The sequence below is a fragment of the Oncorhynchus masou genome, chromosome 8 (assembly GCF_036934945.1).
Source record: "Oncorhynchus masou masou isolate Uvic2021 chromosome 8, UVic_Omas_1.1, whole genome shotgun sequence".
Lineage (NCBI taxonomy): Eukaryota > Metazoa > Chordata > Actinopteri > Salmoniformes > Salmonidae > Oncorhynchus > Oncorhynchus masou.
Window position 1 is genome coordinate 11257719 of NC_088219.1, and position 25279 is coordinate 11282997.

The 25279-nt window shown below is 43.3% G+C and overlaps 1 protein-coding gene across 1 annotated transcript; it reads right to left on the reverse strand.

The window, feature by feature from the left end:
• On the reverse strand, positions 1–25068 carry nf2b (NF2, moesin-ezrin-radixin like (MERLIN) tumor suppressor b). The gene is given in 18 exon segments (XM_064971440.1): positions 1–2621; positions 5384–5552; positions 5764–5894; positions 6323–6425; positions 6783–7000; positions 7105–7227; positions 7499–7612; positions 7721–7795; positions 8234–8371; positions 15806–15881; positions 16419–16458; positions 16461–16497; positions 16619–16687; positions 16821–16904; positions 23053–23175; positions 23349–23474; positions 23684–23802; positions 24452–25068. Coding segments are annotated over 17 exon segments (1764 nt in total). The 5' UTR covers positions 23774–23802; positions 24452–25068; the 3' UTR covers positions 1–2573.
• Positions 25069–25279: the final 211 nt, after the last annotated feature.

Below are 25279 nucleotides of genomic sequence, written 5' to 3' on the forward strand. Positions count from 1 at the left end.
TGCTAATGTATATTTGTTTTAATAAGCAACAGCCAAGCCCTTTGACAGCATTGATTCTCTTATGACAAAAAAAAACAGCACTCAAAACACTTCATCTCGGAAATCAGACATTGTGACTCGCTTTTGTTTGGCATGTCCCTACCTGGCTATGTCTTAATAGTGTTAACTAGCTTCCTTCCCTTGTGTCCTTTCCTCTATGGCCACTGATCTGGCAGGGCATGATAGGTGACCGCAACACGGAGGAAACCTCTACACGGAGGAAACCTCTACACGGAGGAAACCTCTACACGGAGGAAACCTCTACACGGAGGAAACCTCTACACGGAGGAAACCTCTACACGGAGGAAACCTCTACACCTCTATAAATTGACGAGCGGCAATGAAGGAACGGAATCAAGGTTGTGAAGAAGAAAAACACAGTCCAGTGTAGTGTTTTACAAGGTCAGCCATAGTAGTACGGCACCCCTGGAGCTCAAGGGCACATCGACAAATGTTTCACCTTGTCGGCTCAGGTACTCGAATCAGCGACCTCTTCGGCCGGTTACTGGCCTAACTAACCGCAAGGTTACTTGACGCGCTCTAAAAAGGAAAGGAGGCAACGACAGAGTGTTGCGAGACAGCCATATAGTGTCTGTGTCCCAAATGGCGCTCTACTCCCCCTTGTATAGAGCACTACTTTTGACCCGAGCCTGATGCTGGCCCGGGTCAAACGTAGTGCATTATATAGGGAATAGGGTGCCACTTGGGACAGATATGGGTGATTACAGTAAACCTATAGATATGAAACAGTTCTGAGGTCATCTATTAAAACAAACAGTTAAAAACAAACTGACGTGACACTTAAGCCCTTTAAAGCCGATGAACACATGAAAGAGGAGGAGTGCGAGAGAGGGAAAGGAGGATACGGGGGAGAGGATGGAAAAGGTCAACAACAGTAAGATAAACAACAAACGGAGTTAACACTATAAAACCCAACAACACTATTCTACACACATACATAGGTATAACCATCAGAAATGAAAAACACATGTACACAACAGTTATGCTGAGAGCGCGTGTGTGATATCCTGACATCCAAAACAACTCCATTTAGATTCAAACCTGACATCGGTTAGAGGAAACTTCTGTAAAACAGATCTAACAATAATTTATTTATGTTACAATAAAAATGAATAATAAATGTAGGGTTTAAATGTGATATTGACACATGGTTTGAATACATGGCTGTGTGTCTCTGTACGTGCAGGCGTCTGCACCCACAAAATGCCAAACCAAACCCCAACCTTGAAAATTTTGCATAATCTGCCAAGCAGTGTTCTGTTAGTTAGGATATCTGACCATTTAAGACATGGTTCCCATTCAAAAAACACAGCAAAGGTTGGGTCCAGACCATTTAGGCATTATAATCTTATTATAGTCTGTTATTTTCAGATCATTTCTGTGAAATGGAATTGACCTCAACCCTTAACCATGAGTTATTACATCTAAAATCTACTTCCTTCACAAGCACAAACCACCTTCTCTCTCCCTCTTCTCCTCCTCCATATACATAATGTCTTCCCTACTTTTCTAGATAGAACCTTCCTCTGAGCTAAGCACTAACAAGATGTCGTAGAAATCAGAAGAGAAGTGGGCTTGTCTGCCTGCTAAACCCACCCCAGAGGTGTTGGAGCTAAACCCACCCCAGAGGTGTTTGACAATCCAGGCAGGTCATTGTCCCAAATGTCACCATAAATGAACTAAATAGGGCACTGGTCAAAGGCAGTGCACTAAATAGGGAGTAGGGTGCCTTTTGGGATGCTCCATAACAGGAACTAGTGAACAAGGGATTGCATATTTAATATTCGTAACGTGAAGAAAACGCTTTAAAAAGCAAAGTTAAAGGCACGTCAACAGTCTAAAATACTAAAAACATAAAAACCGTTGAAATGACAGTTTGAATTGACAATGGTTAGGAGGCATAATGTGATGCAGGACACATGTTGCTCTGGAGACGATCAGTTCGACCATGCTACAACAAAACGACTCAGTAAAGTAAGACATTATTCAGCGAAGGCAAGGTATCACACCTGAAGCCTGGTAGCTTGACAGACATGATCCTGGTCGCTGCGAGAGTATATTCTCCTAAAGGCACACTGTAGTGTAGAGTCAGTCATATAGGATAAACTACCTCAGTCAAATCTCTATCACACACTACCAGGCATCCCTTTAAAAACCAAACATTGAAGTAAAATACATCCACAGAACATGCACACAGCACCGTCTGTGATAATATACACCCACAGGCAGTGTGACTAGGGCTGCATCAAATAAAACAGAACGGAGAACTTGTAGAGTTGTGGTGTGTGTCATCTGAGGAATACAAATCTTTTCAAAGCACAGTCCTTTCTGGAGTGTCACTGGGAGTGTGTGTGTGTGTGTCAGTGGGCTCCTTTTGTCAGGCACAAAACATAGATAGATGAAGTAGACATATCTTGGTATTAAGGAACAAGAGTCACAACCAATGTCCCGCCTCCCTGCGTGTCTTCCAATGGCATTTAGCCTACCCCCTGTTTCATCCAATGGCAGTTGGATCACACTTCCTCAAAAAAAGCCATCTGAGCCATGTAGGCAGAGTTTCTCTGAAAGAACAAAGAACAAAAATGTTTGAGAAAGGGAAAAATACTCCTCATAAAGAGGGCCCTGAGTTTTTCCTGGTCAGGTCATGTGGTCAAAATAGCATTTGAAAGGTATGGAGTTGGTTTTCTGTTGCCTCGGTTACACTAAACTGTAAAGATGAAATTAGTGTCTTAACAAACAAAAAAAGACTGCAGTGTTTAACAAACTCAATTCAGTAGTTTTGTGGTAAGTAACACCATCTAGTACTGTCTTCGTCATATCAAGGGTTCAACTGTCTCCGGGTTTAGATATGTTGCTGGTCGCTAGGAGACCGTAACAGAGGTCTCTTATCAACGGGACTAAAAACAACATTCTAACTGGTCAGGGGGAACAGCTGACAGAGATACTGCATGTTCACATTTATAACAAACAAAAAAACACCACACAATTTTGTTTAGGGGGAAGGAGATCAACTAACATTACTATGGGGCATGTAGGGTGGTTCTAACATTACTATGGGGCATGTAGGGTGGTTCTAATATTACTATGGGGCATGTAGAGAGGTTCTAATATTACTATGGGGCATGTAGGGTGGTTCTAACATTACTATGGGGCATGTAGGGTGGTTCTTACATTACTATGGGGCATGTAGGGTGGTTCTTACATTACTATGGGGCATGTAGGGTGGTTCTAACATTACTATGGGGCATGTAGAGAGGTTCTAATATTACTATGGGACATGTAGGGGGTGGTTCTAACATTACTATGGGGCATGTAGGGTGGTTCTTACATTACTATGGGGCATGCAGAGAGGTTCTAATATTACTATGGGGCATGCAGAGAGGTTCTAATATTACTATGGGGCATGTAGAGAGGTTCTAATATTACTATGGGGCATGCAGGGTGGTTCTAATATTACTATGGGGCATGTAGAGAGGTTCTAATATTACTATGGGGCATGCAGAGAGGTTCTAATATTACTATGGGGCATGCAGGGTGGTTCTAACATTACTATGGGGCATGTAGAGAGGTTCTAATATTACTATGGGGCATGTAGGGTGGTTCTTACATTACTATGGGGCATGTAGGGTGGTTCTAATATCACTATGGGGCATGTAGGGTGGTTCTAATATTACTATGGGGCATGTAGGGGGTGGTTCTAATATTACTATGGGGCATGTAGGGGGTGGTTCTAATATTACTATGGGGCATGTAGGGTGGTTCTAATATTACTATGGGGCATGTAGGGTGGTTCTTACATTACTATGGGGCATGTAGGGTGGTTCTAATATTACTATGGGGCATGTAGGGTGGTTCTAACATTACTATGGGGCATGTAGGGTGGTTCTAATATTACTATGGGGCATGTAGGGTGGTTCTAATATTACTATGGGGCATGTAGGGTGGTTCTAATATTACTATGGGGCATGTAGGGTGGTTCTTACATTACTATGGGGCATGTAGGGTGGTTCTAATATTACTATGGGGCATGTAGGGTGGTTCTTACATTACTATGGGGCATGTAGGGTGGTTCTAATATTACTATGGGGCATGTAGGGTGGTTCTAATATTACTATGGGGCATGTAGGGTGGTTCTAATATTACTATGGGGCATGTAGGGTGGTTCTAATATTACTATGGGGCATGTAGGGGGTGGTTCTAATATTACTATGGGGCATGTAGGGTGGTTCTAATATTACTATGGGGCATGTAGGGAGGTTCTAATATTACTATGGGGCATGTAGGGTGGTTCTAATATTACTATGGGGCATGTAGGGTGGTTCTAATATTACTATGGGGCATGTAGGGTGGTTCTAATATTACTATGGGGCATGTAGGGTGGTTCTAATATTACTATGGGGCATGTAGGGTGGTTCTAATATTACTATGGGGCATGTAGGGTGGTTCTTACATTACTATGGGGCATGTAGGGTGGTTCTTACATTACTATGGGGCATGTAGGGTGGTTCTAATATTACTATGGGGCATGTAGGGTGGTTCTTACATTACTATGGGGCATGTAGGGTGGTTCTTACATTACTATGGGGCATGTAGGGTGGTTCTTACATTACTATGGGGCATGTAGGGTGGTTCTTACATTACTATGGGGCATGTAGGGTGGTTCTTACATTACTATGGGGCATGTAGAGAGGTTCTTACATTACTATGGGGCATGTAGGGTGGTTCTTACATTACTATGGGGCATGTAGGGTGGTTCTAATATTACTATGGGGCATGTAGGGTGGTTCTAATATTACTATGGGGCATGTAGGGTGGTTCTTACATTACTATGGGGCATGTAGGGTGGTTCTAATATTACTATGGGGCATGTAGGGAGGTTCTAATATTACTATGGGGCATGTAGGGTGGTTCTAATATTACTATGGGGCATGTAGGGTGGTTCTAATATTACTATGGGGCATGTAGGGTGGTTCTAACATTACTATGGGGCATGTAGGGGGTGGTTCTAACATTACTATGGGGCATGTAGGGTGGTTCTTATATTACTATGGGGCATGTAGGGTGGTTCAAATATTACTATGGAGGCATGTAGAGGGTGGTTCTAATATTACTATGGGGCATGTAGGGTGGTTCTAATATTACTATGGGGCATGTAGGGTGGTTCTAATATTACTATGGGGCATGTAGGGTGGTTCTAACATTACTATGGGGCATGTAGGGTGGTTCTTACATTACTATGGGGCATGTAGGGTGGTTCAAATATTACTATGGGGCATGTAGAGAGGTTCTAATATTACTATGGGGCATGTAGGGTGGTTCTTACATTACTATGGGGCATGTAGGGTGGTTCAGGGGGGTAGCCGCGGGCCTCGTTGCGGAGACTGTAGACCCCAGCCTGCTGCTGCTGCTCCTCCAACTTCAGAGACTCAATCTCAGACTTCAGCTCCTTCAGCTGGTCCTGCAGGTGTTTACTCTTCTCCACGTACTCTAGTCTGGGGGGGGGGGGGTGAGATAGCCTTCACCTATCAGTTTTGTTTACTCAGCTTCGCAAGGTCATGAGAAAAGGGAACAACTTTTTGGAATTAAATGTCCCAAATGGCACCCTATTACCTATGTAGTGCCCTACTTCTGACGACAGACCCCGGTCAAAATTAGTGCACTATTGAGGGAATATGATGCCATTTGGAATTGAACCCAGCTCACCTCTCCCTCTCTATCTCCATTGACAGTCTCTTCATATCAGAATCTTTAAAGTCGATGCGCATTGATCCGGATCCCAGAGCTAGGTCTCCTCCCTCTGGGGGAGGAGGGGGGGTGGAGTAGGCCGCTATGAGCTGGAACACACACAGAGAAAGAACAAGAGGAGCCAGTTATAGAGGCCAGGAAAAAGGGAGGATGTGGTTTTGATAACCTCTGTGGTGTGGTGTGTACTGGGTATGTTGTATTAGCTGTGATTGTAGTAGTGGTGAGCTCTAAAATGATGGTTCTGGACCGGGTAAGATGTCTTGGTTAAGGTTATAGTTTTCTGACATCTAGTCATGTTTAAGGTTACAGTTTTCTGACATCTAGCCATGGTTAAGGTTACAGCTTTCTGACCTCTAGTCATGGTTAAGGTTACAGTTTTCTGACCTCTAGTCATGGTTAAGGTTACAGTTTTCTGACCTCTAGTCATGGTTAAGGTTACAGTTTTCTGACATCTAGTCATGGTTAATGTTATAATTTTATGACATCTAGTCATGGTTAAGGTTATAGTTTTCTGTACCGGATAAGATGTCTTGGTGATCTCCAGGAGTTTCTGCTTGGCTCTCCTCTCAGCATCCTTGGCCTCTGTAAGGTCCTGCTTCAGATGGTCCGCCTCCTTCGACCTGCAGAGAGGAACCGCTACTTACTGTGCATTGACTAGTCAGCGATGCACAAAATATACAGCAGAGCTGGGCTGACCTTTATAACCAAGAGCGGAAAGTGGGTGTTTAAACTTCTCCGCTGTTTCGGTCCTGCAGCTATCACATTAGTGCATAATAAAGCGCACCGTGAGCAGACACTGAGTGCATTGTCTTAGGTTAAGCTCATCTGCAATCTCTACCATTCCTCCTGCTTAAGATCATCTGCAATCCCTGCCATTCCTCCTGCTGCTCGTGGCTACATTTGACCTTTACAACCACTTATCCTCTAAACTAAAACACTAATAATAATAACATGAACACTGACAGTAATATCTGTACCTCCTCTCTGACTGCTCCACCAGTTTGACGGCCAGCTGCTCTGCCTCTCTCATCTTCTGCTCCATCAGTCTCTTCTCCTCCTTGGTCTTGAGGGCGGTAGCCTCTATCCTCTGTCTCTCCTGCTCCGCCTCGGCAGCCTTGTGGGCCAACAGCTTGGCTTCCTCCTCGGCGATCTGGGCCTTCTCCGCCAGCAGATCTGCGGTCTCCTCTGAACGCAACTACAAACAGACACAACACCTTCATAAGCAGACATAACACTTATAAACGGTTCATATACATTCTTAAGGAGACCCCGCTCTCATGGAGCAGACGCCATCCTTACCAGCGCCTCATTGGCCAGCCGTGCCTCGTCCTGCAGCTGGAACAGCCGTCTCTCCATCTCCTCCTTCGCTCGCTCTGCCTCCTCCCTCATTTGCTTCTCCCGTGCAAGGATCTGACGCTCCACCTGCAGATGAACAGGCAGTTCAGCCAATCAGAGAACAGAAAATATTACTCGCAACCAATCAGAAAGCTCTGCCTGCCCTTGATAGGCAGAACAGCCAATCAGAGAACAGACTGAGTAGCAACTGACATGAACTGTGTGCTATGTCCACAACATAGTATCTTCTCACTGAAAAATACTGGCAGCTAAGTCTATACAGAAACACTGTATATCTTTAAAAACGACACAAATGCAGGGGTGTGGTAGAGTGTCTGTGGATGTGTTGAGAGCGGACCTTCTTGCGAGCCTTCTCCTCCTTGGCCTGAGACTTCATCTGCTGAACCTCGATGGAGTCCACCTTCCTCCTCCTCATGAACAGGTCATGGTTCCCAATGCACAGCTGCAGGATCTGATCACACACACAGGCGCAGGCAAACACACATGGGTTAAAATGGACTATACCAGATAAGAGTTTAAAACAGGCACCAACTCTGACGTCCTACAAACAACAACCTACCAGTTTGTTGACTCTCAGTTGGGAGGAGTAGAATTTGAAAACATCCTTCTTCTTGTCCAGAGGTTTTATTGTGAACTGTACCAGGGGTGAGGACAAAGTTAACAACACGTTATCATCTGTGTAGTAGATGGTAGCCATTAGCGTCGGGAAACCAAACCGCTGAGATCAGGTTTACTTCACGTAAAACATAAAAGTGAGCTTGTGAGAGCAGGCCGGTTTAATGTGGCTAGTAATCCTTAACACGGCAGGGTAGCCTAGTGGTTAGAGTGTTGGACTAGTAACCGAAAGGTTGCAAGTTCGAATCCCCGAGCTGACAAGGTACAAATCTGTCGTTCTGCCCCTGAACAGGCAGTTAACCCACTGTTCCTAGGCCGTCATTGAAAATAAGAATTTGTTCTTAACTGACTTGCCTAGTAAAATATAAGGTAAAAAAAAAAAAAAAACAAGAGATACATTTTTAATTGGATGAAAATTAATTAAATAAATAAATAATAGCAGATTCACCGTGGTTACCTCCTTCTCGCTGTAGGAGATGTTACGGATGCCGCTCCAGGGGAAAGACTTGTTGGGGTTCAGTTTGCTGTTGGGGCTGTAAATATGAAGGCCCTGGGCATCGACACCCAGTAGCAGGTCTGTGTCTCGTTTATTTTGCTGTGGAGAAATGACAATATAAAACATTTACACATGTACTATTCATATATAAACTCATGCATGTCTGTGCCATAATTCATTTGCTGTGGAGATATTATAGTATATATATAACATTCATACATGTACTATTAAGACACTGAAAAATATATAAACGCTACATGTACCTGCTGGTCCCATAATAATAAAGCTAACATACGGAAATGTTTTAAGATGTTTTTATTTCACCTTTATTTAACCAGGTTAAAGTTGAGTTGAGAATAAGTACTCATTTACAATTGCGACCTGGCCAAGATAAAGCAAAGCAGTTCGACACATACAACAACACAGAGTTACACATGGAGTAAAACAAATAGTAGAAAAATAAGTCTATATAGGATGTGAGCAAATGAGGTGAGATAGGGGAGGTAAAGGCAAAAAATGGCTTTGGTGGCGAAGTAATTACAAAATAGCAAGTAAAACCCTGGAATGGTAGATTTGCAGTGGAAGAATGTGCAAAGTACAAATAAAAATAATGGGGTGCAAAGGAGCAAAATAAATACAGTAGGGGGAAGAGGTAGTTGTTTGGGCTAAATTATAGATGTGACCTAGTGAGGGAGATAAGTGTTTCCAGTTTCAGAGATGTTTGTAGTTCGTTCCAGTCATTGGCAGCAGAGAACTGGAAGGAGAGGCGGCCAAAGGTAGAATTGGTTTTGGGGGTTACCAGAGAGATATACCTGTGCTGGAGTGCGTGCTACTGGTGGGTGCTGCTATGGTGATCAGCGAGCTGAGATAAGGGGTGACTTTACCTAGCAGGGTCTTGTAGATGACCTGGAGCCAGTGGGTTTGGCAATGGACATGAAGCGAGGGCCAGCCAACGAGAGCGTACAGGTCGCAATGGTGGGTAGTATATGGGGCTTTGGTAATAAAACGGATGGCACTGTGATAGACTGTATCCAATTTATTGAGTACAGTGTTGGAGGCTATTTTGTAAATGACATCACCGAAGTCTAGGATCGGTAGGATGGTGAGTTTTACGAGGGTATGTTTAGCGGCATGAGTGAAGGATGCTTTATTGCGAAATAGGAAGCCAATTCTAGATTTCATTTTGGATTGGAGATGCTTAATGTGAGCCTGAAAGGAGAGTTTACAATCTAACCAGACACCTAAGTATTTGTAGTTGTCCACATATTCTCAGAACCGTCCAGAGTAGTGATGCTGGACGGGCGGGCATGTGCAGGCAGCGATCGGTTGAAGACAATGCATTTAGTTTTACTTGTATTTAAGAGCAGTTGGAGGCCATGGAAGGAGAGTTGTATGGCATTGAAGCTCGTCTGGAGGGTTGTTAAGAAAGTGTACAAAGAAGAGACAGAAGAATAAAGAATGGTGTCGTCTGCATAGAGGTGGATCAGAGATTCACCAGCAGCAAGAGCGACATCATTGATGTATACAGAGAAGAGTCAGCCCAAGAATTGAACCCTGTGGCACCCCCATAGAGACAGCCAGGCCCTCCGATTTGACACACTGAACTCTATCAGAGAAGTAGTTGGTGAACCAGGCGAGGCAATCATTTGTGAAACCAAGGCTATCGAGTCTGCTGATGAGGGTGTGGTGATTGACAGAGTTGAAAGCCTTGACCAGGTCGATGAAGATGGCTGCACAGTATTGTATTTTATCAATGACGGCTTATGATATCGTTTAGGACCTTGAGCGTGGCTGAGGTTCACCCATGACCAGCTCGGAAACCAGATTGCATAGCAGAGAAGGTACGGTTGGATTCGAAAATGGTCGGTAATCGGTTTGTTGACTTGGCTTTTGAAGACCTTAGAAAGGCAGGGTAGGATAGATATAGGTCTGTAGCAGAGTGTCCCCCCCTTTGAAGAGGGGGATGACCGCAGCTGCTTTCCAATCTTTGGGAATCTCAGATGACACAAAAGAGAGGTTGAACAGGCTAGTAATAGGGGTTGCAACAATTTCGGCAGATCATTTTAGAAAGAAATGGTCCAGATTGTCCAGTCCGGCTGATTTGTAGGGGTCCAGATTTTGCAGCTCTTTCAGAACATCAGCTGACTGGATTTGGGAGAAGGAAAAATGGGGAAGGCTTGGGCGAGTTGCTCTGGGGGGTACAGTGCAGTTGACCGGGGTAGGGGTAGCCAGGTGGAAAGCATGGCCAGCCGTAGAAAAATGCTTATTGAATTTCTCAATTATAGTGGATTTATCGGTGGTGACAGTGTTTCCTATCCTCAGTGCAGTGGGCAGCTGGGAGGAGGTGTTCTTATTCTCCATGGACTTTACAATGTCCCAGAACTTTTTTGAGTTTGTGGTGCAGGAAGCAAATTTCTGCTTGAAAAAGTTAGCCTTGGCTTTTCTAACTGCCTGTGTATATTGGTTTCTAACTTACCTGAAAAATGGCATATCACGGGGGCTGTTCAATGCTAATGCAGAACGCCATAGGATGTTTTTGTGTTGGTTAAGGGCAGTCAGGTCTGGAGAGAACCAAGGGCTATATCTGTTCCTGGTTTTAAAGTTCTTGAATGGGGCATGTTTATTTGACATGGTGAGGAAGGCATAAAAAAAACATTAAAAAAACCTCATCCTCTACTGACGGGATGAGGTCAATATCATTCCAGGATACGAGGGCCAGGTCGATCAGAAAGGCCTGCTCGCTGAAGTGTTTCAGGGAGCGTTTGACAGTGATGAGTGGAGGTCGTTTGACCGCTGACCCATTACGGATGCAGGCAATGAGGCAGTGATCGCTGAGATCTTGGTTGAAGACAGTAGAGGTGTATTTAGAGGGCAAGTTGGTCAGGATGATATCTATGAGGGCGCCCGTGTTAACGGCTTTGGGGTGGTACCTGGTAGGTTCATTGATAATTTGTGTGAGATTGAGGGCATCAAGCTTAGATTGTAGGATGGCTGGGGTGTTAAGCATGTTCCAGTTTAGGTCACTTAGCAGCACAAGCTCTGAAGATAGATGGGGGGCAATCAGTTCACATATGGTGTCCAGAGCACAGCTGGGGGCAGAGGGTGGGCTATAGCAGGCGGCAACGGTGAGAGACTTGTTTTTAGAGAGTTGGATTTTTAAAAGTACGTCATACCAAGGATTGTTTAGCTATTTGATGTAGAATTTTAGGACCCCTTAAGGTATAAAAAACAAATATGTAAACATTTTTTGATGAAACATTGAATTTGGCCTTATTGCTACTAGCCCACAGAAACGCATTGAATATCAGATTCACTTCATAAAACAACAGATAGATAGAAAAAACACAGATTTGTACATTGGACTACCAGATGGTGAAGTGTGATTCATCACTTCAGAGAATGCATTTCCACTGCTCCTGAGTCCAATGGCGGAGAGCTTTACACCACTCCAGCCGATGCTTAGTATTGTGTATGGTGATCTTAGGCTTCTGTGCGGCTGCTCGGACATGGAAAACCATTTCATGAAGCTCCCAAAGAACAACTCTTGTGCTGACGTTGCCTCCAGAGGCAGTTTGGAACTCTGTAGTGAGGGTTGCAACCGAGGACAGATGACATTTACGCGGTACTCGCTTCAGCACTCGGCGGTCTTGCTCTGTGAGTTGTGTGGTCTACCACTTCGCGGCTGAGCCGTTGTTGCTCCTAGACGTTTCCACTTCACAGTAACAGCCCTCACAGTTGACCGGGGCAGCTCTAGTAGGGTAGAAATGTGACAAAATGACCTGTTGGAAAGGTGGCATACTATGACAGTGCTATGTTGAAAGTCACTGAGCTCTTCAGTAAGGCCATTATACTGCCGATGTTTGTCTATGGAGATTGTATGGCGGTGTGCTCGGTTTTATACACCTGTCAGCAAAGGGAGCGGCTGAAATAGCTAAATCCACTAATTTGAAGGCGTGTCCACATACTTTTGTATATCCAGTTGACTTCCATTAATTTGGAAGTACGTGTTCATGTGAGACTCAGCTTTTCACAGAGGGGACATATTAGTGTGTAGCTCAAACTGTTCAGACGCTACAGACAGAAGTTGACAGAAGAGGCTGTACCGACTTCAGACGAGTCCCGTGATGCTTGTAGGGGTCGTAGAGCAACACTGAGAACACCATTGTGTTCTTAAGACTCAACTTTCAACAGAGGGGACAAAATAGTTCAGGGTCATTATTTACAAAAAATGGGTCTCGAATCAACTACTTCTATTGGAAGTATTTTAAAATATTGTGTCTCAATGTCCTATTAATAGGGTAATACTTAAAAGTATTTTCAAAATACATGGGTTAAATACACGGGAGTCTATTACAGTCAGTGTATGAGTATTTGCAAATACTTTCCAAGTGTATTTCCAAATACATTACAATAGTCAACTACAATTACAATAGTCAACTACTTGTTGACTAAAAACACATCTTAATAGTTATTTCCAAATGTGTCAAAGTAATTGTAATACCATAGATAGTATTCGAACCCAGGTCTGACGGAGTGCGTACATCAATACAAACCTTTGTTCGAGGGGATGGGTGAGCGAGGATAATGTAGAAGAGATAACTGGTATAATGCTCCCAAAGTGTAGTTTAATCAGACAAGGCTTCGACCCTAAACGGCATCTTTATCCAATAATTGGGGGTCAAACAGTAAAAAAACATATGACTGTAAAATACCTTCAACTGTATTGGGCTGCTGACGGTTGTAATCGGGCTGCTGACGGTTGACTTGTTAATTGTTTACTCCATGTGTAACTCTGTGTTGTCTGTTCACACTGCTATGCTTTATCTTGCTGCGGTTGTAGGTCGGGTTGTAAATGAGAACGGTTGTTCAGGCTGCTGACGGTTAATCGCCTACCTGGTTAAACAAAGCTGCTGACGGTTGTAATAAATAAAAAAATAATAAATGTAATCGGCTGCTGCTGTAAATCGGGCTTATTGTAATCGGGCTGCTGACGGTTGTAAATCGGTGCTGACGGTTTAATCGGGCTGCTGACGGTTGTAAATCGGGCTGGGCTGCTGACGGTTGTAATCGGGCTGCTGGGCTGCTGAATCGGTTTGTAATCGGGCTGCTGAAGGTTGTCATCGGGCTGCTGACGGTTGTAATCGGGCTGCTGACGGTTGTAATCGGGCTGCTGCTTGTAATCGGGCTGGTTGTAATCGGGCTGCTGAAGGTTGTAAATCGGGCTGCTGACGGTTGTAATCGGGCTGCTGACGGTTGTAATCGGGCTGCTGACGGTTGTAATCGGGCTGCTGACGGTTGTAAATCGGGCTGCTGACGGTTGTAAATCGGGCTGCTGACGGTTGTAATCGGGCTGCTGACGGTTGTAAATCGGGCTGCTGACGGTTGTAATCGGGCTGCTGACGGTTGTAATCGGGCTGCTGACGGTTGTAATAAATTGTAAATCGGGCTGCTGAAGGCTGGGTTCTTATGTCAGGCTTAAATTGTAATACAGGCTGTGTTGTTTGGCTTTATTGACAAAGTTCCTGCTGAAGATAAATAAAGGTCTAAATTAGTTTGGGTTTGCATTGTACACTGCTGGCGATTGCCGGGCTGCTGAGCAATTGCACCTGCTCCGGTTGTATGTGACAAAATGACGGTTGTTTATCGGGCTGCTAAATTCAATCAAGGATGGGCAACTCCAGTCCTGCTCCTGGTTGTGATTGGGCTGCTGGCGGTTGTAAATCAGTGCTAGGTAAAACGGGCTGATTAAACTGTATTCTAAACTGGCTGGGCCAATCAGGCTGTGAGTTGCCTCGGGCTGCATTCCTGTTATACAAATCGGGCTGCAGAGGTTGTAACAAACTGCTGTTTGATTGGAAGGTATAAGAAACGTGGTGGAAACTCCGTGCCGTCCCAATCGGGCTTATTTTAAATTTGTGGGAAGTAGTGAGCGGTGTACACTTCAGGCTGAAAGGATATATTATCGGGCTGCTGACGGTTGTAAATCAGGTGTTTGACTCGGGCTGCTGACTCACAGTTGATCGGGCTGCTGACTTACATGTCGGGCTGCTGAAGGTTGTAATCTACTGGTAGTTGTGTCGGGCTGCTGAGGTTGTAATCGGGCTGCTGAGGTTATCCATCGGGCTGCTGGCGGTTGTAATCGGGCTGCTGGCGGTTGTAAACACATGCTGAATCAATAGAAACACTGTCTCTGGCCCAGCTGCTGACGGTTGTCAATGGGTCATGTTTCTCCCTGATACAGAACTAATCTGACTGTCTGGTAATTGTATATTGGGCTGCTGGCGGTTCTCAAATCGGGCTGCTGACGTAACCCCGGGCTGCTGACGGTTTTTTGCTGATAGAAAATCAGGCTGCCAGATTCTATCAATCAACTAATCATAAAGCCGGGCTTGACAAGTTGAATCAGGGCTGCTGAAGGTTGTAATCGGGCTGCTGAAGGTTGTGCAGATGGTGATGCGGTTGAATTTGCTGACGGTTGTAATCGGGCTGCTGAAATCGGGCTGCTGACAAATCAGGCTGCTGACGGTTGAAATCGGGCTGCTGTCAGTTGTAAATAACATTTCGGGCTGCTGAAGGTTCCAAAATGTGGTGTGCGGTTGTAATCGGGCTGGTGCGGTTTGTCGGGCTGCTGGCAACAAGAATGTCGGGCTGCTGGGGTTGTACATCGGGGACTGAGCTGGTTGTAACTCTCTGCTTCTTATAAGTGCTAGACGGTTATCAGCTGCTGTCTTACCTGGCTGCTGCCTCTGTGCTGCTGCGGTTGTACCAGGCTGTGATCTTCTCCTCCCACATGTTGCAGTCATCGGGCTGCTGGCGGTTGTAACCTGGCTGCTGAAACAAACAAATCGGGCTGCTGACATGATCTCGGGCTGCACATCAAAATCGACCACACACACAAAATAACTGATTGTAATCGGGCTGCTGACGGTTGTAAATCGGGCTGCTGAAGGCTGCGTTCTTATGTTCTTAAATGTAATACAGGCTGTGTGTTTGGCTTTATTGACAAAGTTCCTACGAAGATAAATAAAGGTCTAAATTAGTTTGTGTTTGCATAGTACACTGACGATGTGCCCGTGAGCAATGCACTTGACACTATTTTAGCACCAGTGGGGCCGCATGGCTGACCCTGTAAAAACAACATTTCACTGCACCTATCCGGTGTATGTGACAAAATATATTGTTTAAATTCAACAAGGATGGGCAACTCCAGTCCTACTCCTGGTCTGATTGGTGTCACACATGTTCCCCCAGTCCTAGGTAAAACAGCTGATTAAACTAACTATTCTAAACTGGCTGGGCCAATCAGGCCAGTGAGTTGCCTGCAGCCCATTCCTGTTACACAAATCACCAGAGGGTAACAAACTACTGTTTGATTGGAAGGTATAAGAAACGTGGTGGAAACTCCGTCCGTCCCAATCCAATTATTTTAAATTTGTGGGAAGTAGTGAACGAGTGTACACTTCAGGAGAAAGGATATATTATTGGGACGCAACCAAAGTAAGAGAGAAGTGTTTGACTAAAGGAGTGACTCACAGTGATGGCAAAGTAGCTGACTCCATACATGTCCAGGTCCTGAGCTATCTTCAGGTAGTCCATCTCAGCCTCATCCCTGTGAACAGCACACATACCAAACACATCAATCATTAGACAACACTGTCTCTGGCCCAGCAACACAAGTCAATGGGTCATGTTTCTCCCATAGATACAGAACAACATCTGACTCGTCTGGTAATGGTAGATATTGCTCTATAGCTGGTTTTCAACTCCGGTGCTCCAGTAACCCCAACAGTACACATTTTTGCCATAGAACCACACAAGCACACCAGATTCTATCAATCAACTAATCATAAAGCCCTTGACAAGTTGAATCAGGGCCACGTTCAGCAGCCAAACATTATCGAACTTTGCAGATAGAAATGCCATGAATGGAGCAGACATGAGTCCTTATTCTACATGTCAGAGATACATGTTAGTTCTACATAACATTTCTATCTGAACGTTCCAAAATGTGGTGTGCTGCTGAATGCTCCCCAGGTGCATTTGTCCGGGGCTACAACAAGAATGTGAACCGCTGGGAGAACATCAGGACCAGAGTTGAGAAACTCTCTGCTTCTCTATAAGTAGTAGATGCGTCAGCTGGTCTCACCTGGCGATGCCTCTGTGCTCTGCCCAGGCTGTGATCTTCCCTCCCACATGTCTGCAGTCATCTGGTACTGCATCAATACCTGAAATGGAAACAAACAAATAACAACATGATCTCACTCACATCAAAAGACGACCACACACACACAAATAACATGATCACGCACGCACACCCACTTATTTTTCCATAGTGGTACTACTTACTCTTTTAGGTAGGAGCTCATCCTGGGCTAAGAACCCCGGCTTGTGAAAGTTTGGTTCATAGTCCCCATACTGTATGAGAGAGAAAAAGACATTCATGTAAATGACAGCTTTCGAAATCTACATCTGGAAAAGTCTTGAAAACACAGCCCCATATATTAATATATCAACACAAGATATTCACACTGAAAAGGCATTTTCTTACCTTGGCTTGAACAGCGTACGACGCCAACAGGACAGAGGCTTCGGGAGAACAGAAAATTTCCTCGTCTAATATTTGCTTTTTCACCTGGAGGGTGAATTAGACATTAGCCCAACCCGTTCTCAGCAAAGACACTGGGTAGTCTGAGAACAGTTGGCATGACAAGACTCCTCAGGACAATTAAGCTACAGTAATCAAGCCAGAACATAAAAGAGCTGAATCCCAACTTGATATGGCAGCATTGCATGGTTTGGGCCTTGAACTTTGCGACCTTTTGCCACATTTCAGGCTTCAAACATAAAGATGTAAAACTGTATTTTTTTTGTGAAGAATCAACAACAAGTGGGACACAGTCATGAAGTGGAACGACATTTATTGGATATGTAAAACTTTTTTAACAAATCAAAAACTGAAAAATTGGGCGTGCAAAATTATTCAGCCCCCTTAAGTTAATACTTTGTAGCGCCACCTTTTGCTGCGATTACAGCTGTAAGTCGCTACAATGTCTCTATCAGTTTTGCACATCGAGAGACTGAATTTTTTCCATTCCTCCTTGCAAAACAGCTCGAGCTCAGTGAGGTTGGATGGAGAGCATTTGTGAGCAGTTTTCAGTTCTTTCACAGATTCTCGATTGGATTCAGGTCTGGACTTTGACTTGGCTGTTTAACACATGGATATGTTTATTTTTGAACCAATCCATTGTAGATTTTGCTCGATGTTTTGGATCATTGTCTTGTTGGAAGACAAATCTCCGTCCCAGTCTCAGGTCTTTTGCAGACTCCATCAGGTTTTCTTCAGAATGGTCCTGTATTTGGCTGAATCCATTTTCCCATCACTTTTAACCATCTTCCCTGTCCCTGCTGAAGAAAAGCAGGCCCAAATATGCCAATACCATGTTTGATAGTGGGTATGGTGTGTTCAGGGTGATGGGCTTGTTGATTCTTCACAAAAAACGTTTTGCATTGTTGCCATAGTTTTATATCTTTATGCTTGAAGCCTGAAATGTGGCAAAAGGTCGCAAAGTTCAAGGGGGGCGAATACTTTCGCAAGGCACTGTATATACACTAGAGGTTGACAGATTAATCGGCAGCGCCGATTAAGTTTTCATAAATCGGTAATCTGCCTTTTTGGACGCCGATTACATTGCAATCCACGAGGACACTGCGTGGTAGGCTGACCATCTGCTACGCGTGTGAACCTGCCACGCGAGTGCAGCGTCAAAAGGACCTTGTGGCTGCAAGGAGCCAAGGTAAGTTGCTATCTAGCATTATCTTATAAAAAAACAATCATCCTTCACATAATCACTAGTTAAATACACATGGTTGATAATATTACTGGGTTAACTAGCTTGTTCTGCATTGCATATAATCAATGCGGTGCCTGTTAATTGATCATCGAATCACAGCCCACTTCAACTGTAGCAAAAGCGCATTGCCGAAAAAAGCACAATCATTGCACAAAATGTACCCAACCATAAACATCAATCCCTTTCTTAAAAATCAATACACAGAAGTATATATTTTTTAAACCTGCAAATTTAGTTAAAAGAAATTCATGTTAGCATACAATATTAAATAGGGAAATTGTGTCACGTCTCTTGCGTTCAGTGCAAACAGAGTCAGGGTATATGTAACAGCTTGGGCCGCCTGGCTCGTTGTGAACTAATTTCCCAGAATTTTATATAATTATGACATAACATTGAAGGTTGTGCAATGTAACAGCAATATTTAGGCTTAGGGTTGCCAGCCGTTCGATGAAACACGGAACAGCTCCATATTTCAATGAAAGAATAAACGTTTTGTTTTCTAAATGATAGTTTCCGGATTGACCATATTAAATGACCAAAGGCTCGTATTTCTGTGTGTTATTATATTATAATTAAGTCTATGATTTGATAGTTGATAGAGCAGTCTGACTGAGCAGTGGTAGGCAGCAGCAGGCTCGTAAGCATTCATTCAAACAGCACTTCATCAAATCAAATCAAATTTTATTTGTCACATACACATGGTTAGCAGATGTTAATGCAAGTGTAGCGAAATGCTTGTGCTTCTAGTTCCGACAATGCAGTAATAACCAACAAGTAATCTAACTAACAATTCCTAAACTACTGTCTTATACACAGTGTAAGGGGATAAAGAATATGTACATAAGGATATATGAATGAGTGATGGTACAGAGCAGCATAGGCAAGATACAGTAGATGGTATCGAGTACAGTATATACATATGAGATGAGTATGTAAACAAAGTAGCATAGTTAAAGTGACTAGTGTTACATGTATTACATAAGGATGCAGTCGATGATATAGAGTACAGTATATACATATGTATGCATATGGGATGAATAATGTAGGGTAAGTAACATTATATAAGGTAGCATTGTTTAAAGTGGCTAGTGATATATTTACATCATTTCCCATCAATTCCCATTATTAAAGTGGCTGGAGTTGAGTCAGTGTCAGTGTGTTGGCAGCAGCCACTCAATGTTAGTGGTGGCTGTTTAACAGTCTGATGGCCTTGAGATAGAAGCTGTTTTTCAGTCTCTCGGTCCCAGCTTTGATGCACCTGTACTGACCTCGCCTTCTGGATGGTAGCGGGGTGAACAGGCAGTGGCTCGGGTGGTTGATGTCCTTGATGATCTTTATGGCCTTCCTGTAACATTGGGTGGTGTAGGTGTCCTGGAGGGCAGGTAGTTTGCCCCCGGTGATGCGTTGTGCAGACCTCACTACCCTCTGGAGAGCCTTACGGTTGAGGGCGGAGCAGTTGCCGTACCAGGCGGTGATACAGCCCGCCAGGATGCTCTCGATTGTGCATCTGTAGAAGTTTGTGAGTGCTTTTGGTGACCGTGAGTGCTTCTGGTGTTTGCCAGCAGCTCTTAGCAATGCTTGATGCACTGTGCTGTTTATGACTTCATGCCTATCAACTCCCGAGATTAGGCTGGCAATACTAAAGTGCCTATAAGAGCATCCAATAGTCAAAGGTATATGAAATACAAATGGTATAGAGAGAACCAGTCGATGCGTCATAATTCCTATAATAACTACAACCTAAAAGGAACCGACTAACCCATGTTCAACTGCTGTTCACATGGAACCCTTCTCCACTTCGACCTTCAAAGTTCTCGTTTGAATATTTGCTCACTTTCTAAAATTATCCGCCGCAATTGTTGCAACCCCCTAGCCTGTTCAGCCTCTCTTTCGTATCATCTGAGATCCCGAAAGATTGGAAAGCTGCTTCAGTCATCCCCCTCTTCAAAGGGGGAGACACTTGTCGTGACGTTGTATTAGTTCATGTGACGACAGTTGCTCATCGCATGATTAAAAGTTCCTAATTGTGCGATTAACTGAATCAAGCAATTATTAACTCATGAACCTGGGGCACCATGGGAAAACTAGTTTTTATTGAGTTTCTATTTCCCAAATTAACTCAAAGAATATCAGAATATCGATTTTACAACAGTCGCTAATTAATCAGTTACTTCTACAGTCTCGTTCTGAACGTCACATAATCCGGGAATCTGCACGGACCCGGGTCTCACCAATGAGTTCGTACCACACCAATCTGCATGGACCCGGGTCACACCAATGAGTTCGTACCACACCGATCTTCGTTGAATATTTATTTACTAGAAAGCTAAAATGATGATAAAAGATACACAAAACCTATTCTAGGCTATTGATTAGAACTTAGTATAACAGGCCACACTATGGCGCATGTCACCCAAAATGGGGATTTAAAAGAGAGAAAAGGAGAAAGTACGAGATAAATATACATTTGGGTGAATTTGTCAGCTATGCTTATTCAAACCCTAACCTTGCCCCAAACTGCCGCTCTTATGGGTCAGAAGATAATGATGTAATTACGTGGGGAAGGTCTCCGTGGATTCTCCGCGTGGACCGCTCAATGATGCACTTCTCTGGCGCACCTCTCTGGTCGTCCTCACGATGTCAGTGTCCTTTTGGCTTAGGAGTCTGTTCCCTCGCCCTTGTTCTGGAAGGGCTCTTCTGAGGACAGACAGCTCTGTAGCTCAGAGCTCACAGCGTAGGAATGAAACAGTGTAGATACCACGATTCGATGGGAAGTGGAAGCTAGGTGGTTCGACCTGAATTCACCCGCTTAGACACAGTTAGTCATCCGTAGCTTGGGTAAAAAAAGATTTCTTTGTCTTCAAACTTGTGTTGTGTTTTGGGTTCGTTGACTTTTTAGACCTCGGCTGCAGCTTGGGTCACTTAGTCTTATCTGTAAATTCTTTACTCACAGGTTGTATACCTTTGTGTCAGAGGTGGGCGTAACCGCCTTTAGGGCAATTCTCTGGACGTACCTAGTTAAGAGCAAGGTCTAGATTTTACTCAAATCCAATTTTAGACAACTAACTTCACATTTCATCTTTACCAAAACCTTCTCTTTGATTTGGACATTTTCCATACAACGTATAAACATCAAACATATACTAGGTAATTGTTGACGTTACAATGTTTTCGTAATAACGTCATCTATTAATAACAAAACAAAAATGACATTTTCATATTCCATCTATCGGGCCACCATTGTGGCTGACGGAAACCATTGTTCCAAAGTCCCTTTATTTCATGTTTAATGTTCTGAGGCTGGTTCTCCACAGTAAAAGGACAAAAGAAAGTTGTCTGTGGCCTAAGATTTACCATGGGCGTGAGGGGTCATAAAACACCCACATCTTCAGACCCCTAGATCTCTCCTCCCCTGTTGGTGTTGAGAGATAATCTGTAGGGTTGTGGTCTCCTGTAACCTGGCCTGATCAGGACAGTCATGACAGACTTTAGACTCAAACTGTTACAGACCTACAGTGCCTTGCGAAAGTATTCGGCCCCCTTGAACTTTGCGACCTTTTGCCACATTTCAGGCTTCAAACAAAGATATAAAACTGTATTTTTTGTGAAGAATCAACAACAAGTGGGACACAATCATGAAGTGGAACGACATTTATTGTATATTTAAAACTTTTTTAACAAATCAAAAACTGAAAAATTGGGCGTGCAAAATTATTCAGCCCCCTTAAGTTAATACTTTGTAGCGCCACCTTTTGCTGCGATTACAGCTGTAAGTCGCTTGGGGTATATCTCTATCAGTTTTGCACATCGAGAGACTGAATTTTTTCCCATTCCTCCTTGCACTCAGTGCACATTCATCTTCTGCACATCTGTCACTCCTGTGTTAATGCTAAATTGTCATTATTTTGCCACTATGGCCTATTTATTGCCTTACCTGCCTAATCTTAATACATTCGCACACACTGTATATAGGTTTTTCTATACGTTTGCTTATCCCATGTGTAATTCTGTGTTTGTGTCGCGCTGCTTTGCTTTATCTTGGCCAGGTAGCAGTTGGAATTGAGAACTTACTCTCAACTGGCCTACCTGGTTAAATAAAAAAATACAACTTCTTAACTGGGGTATGAAAACACCAGCTTTCATATGTTGTCATGTTCTGAGCTAGGAACTTAAAGGTTAGCTTTTTTTTTACATGGCATACAGTGGGGCAAAAAAGTATTTAGTCAGCCACCAATTGTGCAAGTTATTTTCCACCATAATTTGCAAATAAATATATTCAAAATCCTACAATGTGATTTTCTGGATTTTTTTCCTTCTCATTTTGTCTGTCATAGTTGAAGTTTACCTATGATGAAAATTATAGGCCTCTCATCTTTTTAAATGGGAGAACTTGCACAATTGGTGGCTGACTAAATCCTTTTTTGCCCCACTGTATATTGCACTTTTACTTCCTTCTCCAACACTGTTTTTGCATTACTTAAACCAAATTGAACATGTTTAATTATTTATTTGAGACTAAATAGATTTGATTGATGCATTATATTAAGTTACAATAAGTGTTTATTGTTCATTCAGTATTGCTGCAATTGTCATTATTACATACACACAGACATATACGCTATATATATATATACACACACATATATATATATATATATACATACACACACCATCTTTCCTTCCCTGTGGTCTGTGTGTGTATGTATGTATGTATGTATGTATTTACACACACACACACACACACACACACACACACACACACAAAAATCATCCGATTAATCGGGATCAGCTTTTTTGGTCCTCCAATAATCGGTATCGGTGTTGAAAAATCATAATCGGTCGACCTCTAATATATACAAAAATAATCGACATCAAAGCATTGTTAGATTTTTGGATTCCCTAACAAGAGTTTAAATACAGTTGTTTTACCTGCAGAAAGAAGAGGTGTTGTGTGATTTCCTGCACCAGCTCCTCTTCTACCTTCTCTGGGAAGAACTTGGCCAGGAAGTGAAATGTTATCGGTGAGTCTTTAGGGACCTCTTGATCCAAGACCTGCATACACACAAAAAAAATCAATACTGTTAGGTAATGACACATCTTATTTTTTTCCATTATCTTGCTTTCTCTCCATCTTTCCTTCCCTATCTCCCTTGCCCCCACCCCCCATCTCCTATCAAGACCCTGCCCCTCCTCCTCTTGCCCTACTCCCCTCTTCTCTCACTCACCCGTTTCTCTGTCTTCAGCCATGCACAGGTGTCCTTCACTGTGTACCGGAGCCCAAAGAACCAGGTTTCCCTCAGACCCACTGTCCGACACACCAGATCAAACAGATCCTTCCCTTTCCATTTCACCTGAGAGATTTTTTTTTTTTTGGGGGGGGGGGGGCAGAGGAAACAGAGAATATTTGCATTAATAATTATTTGTTTTTGTTTTCTAACATGACCATGATGAGGGATGAAGGGGAGAGCGAGAGCATTCAAGACTACTATTTCAGCTACTGTTTCTGTTTGTTGTACACAAAAACATGTAATGTCATTACAATAAGGCTAAAGTACATTACCTCACAACTGAACTCCATTTCAGCATCCATAGTGATGACTTTGACCTTAAAAGTCTTTGGTTGTTTCTTTTTTAATCCTAAAATCGACATTTTGGAGGACTTGGAGATTGGTGAGATACCTGTAGAAGGGGAAAACACCACCAAATACATGTTGATGGAATAATGAATGACAACTTCATGGTTTTGCTAGCCCAGATTTAGGCCCACATCCCCAGAATTTGGTTCTGGTTTCCAAGATTATCCTGTCTTGATCGCTACAATAACTAATTTATTGTGTTGTGAATATTTTATATCAATATATAATAAGCAAAAGATGCCCACTCTTAAACAAAGTATAGAAAATGGTCTAGCGTAGCTAGTTAAATGTGATGTTAGATTCAACGTTACCCTCTTGTTGTGACCATCCTCCATCAGCATCTAACGTAGCTACTGTTAGCTAGCTAACGTTAGTTAGCAAACATTATTTCTCACTCACAGTTTGTCCCAGCTTTATAGAGTTCATTAACTACAGGGTGTCAACATTGCTATTCCTTCAAATATAGTTATTCACAACATGTATGTGTTTTAGCTATTTGTTTACACATGCGCAAAGTAAGGTAGCCTGTGTTTGGTCTAGCTGAACTAGCTAGTAAATTAGCAAAATGGCTTTGTAACTGTAGTCAGAAGAAACGATTAAAAACGTCTAAACCATTTTTTGGTGTCATATCTGCTAGCTTTAGAAAAAGTGCATTCAAATGTAGCTCACGGGGGGGGGGGGGGGTCACTCACGTTACTAGACTAGGCCGAGTCCCAGGAATAAACTGCTCCACTCCTGCCGTCCAAGAGTCAAAAGGAAAGGCTGAGATTTGTCTGGGAAAGCCACCGAACCTTTCGGAGCTGGCTACAATAACACGAACAAGTTTTACGCCACGAAAGCGGACCAAAACAGGTTGTGGGACGGGCGAAACGTTCTCCAAACATCCATAATGACAAAATATATATATTTTTTTCTTCACCGAAGGAGCTTTTAAAAGCGAACGGTAAATACCGATTACTAGCTAGCTAAACGATCATAATATAGGGACGTGAATTACAACGCAGCTACCGATGAATTCCCGAATACGCGTCCACTGGCAGAGATCCGTTAGAGGAGATGGGAATCCTATCAACGCCACACTGTGCGGGCATTTCCCCTGCATCCTCAATGGACTACGCGGTGCACTCTGGGGGGCAAGCTTGAGTTTTTCCTTCGAGGAGACCATGGGAGTCAATTGCGTGCTGGCGCGATAACCCAACATAAGCATGAATTTCGTGAACAAAGAAGTACATCATTACAAATATATTTTTCGAGATGTGAGAAAACTAACTTGTTTTCTGTAATATCGTATCGTGTTAGAATCGCTAAAATAGTACTTTCGAGGAAAATAGGCAGGTTTATCGACTTATAGGTTTATCGACTTATACCGACTGAGAAGGGGTTATGTTAGCAACTGCGTGACGCACCTTGACAACGTGAACGCGATTGGCCCAACAGTCTGTTTGCTGTGTGGTATACGTTTGTCTATTCAATGCCCAATTCAATTCCTATCTCCTTTCACTAATGTCTCTAGTACTTGG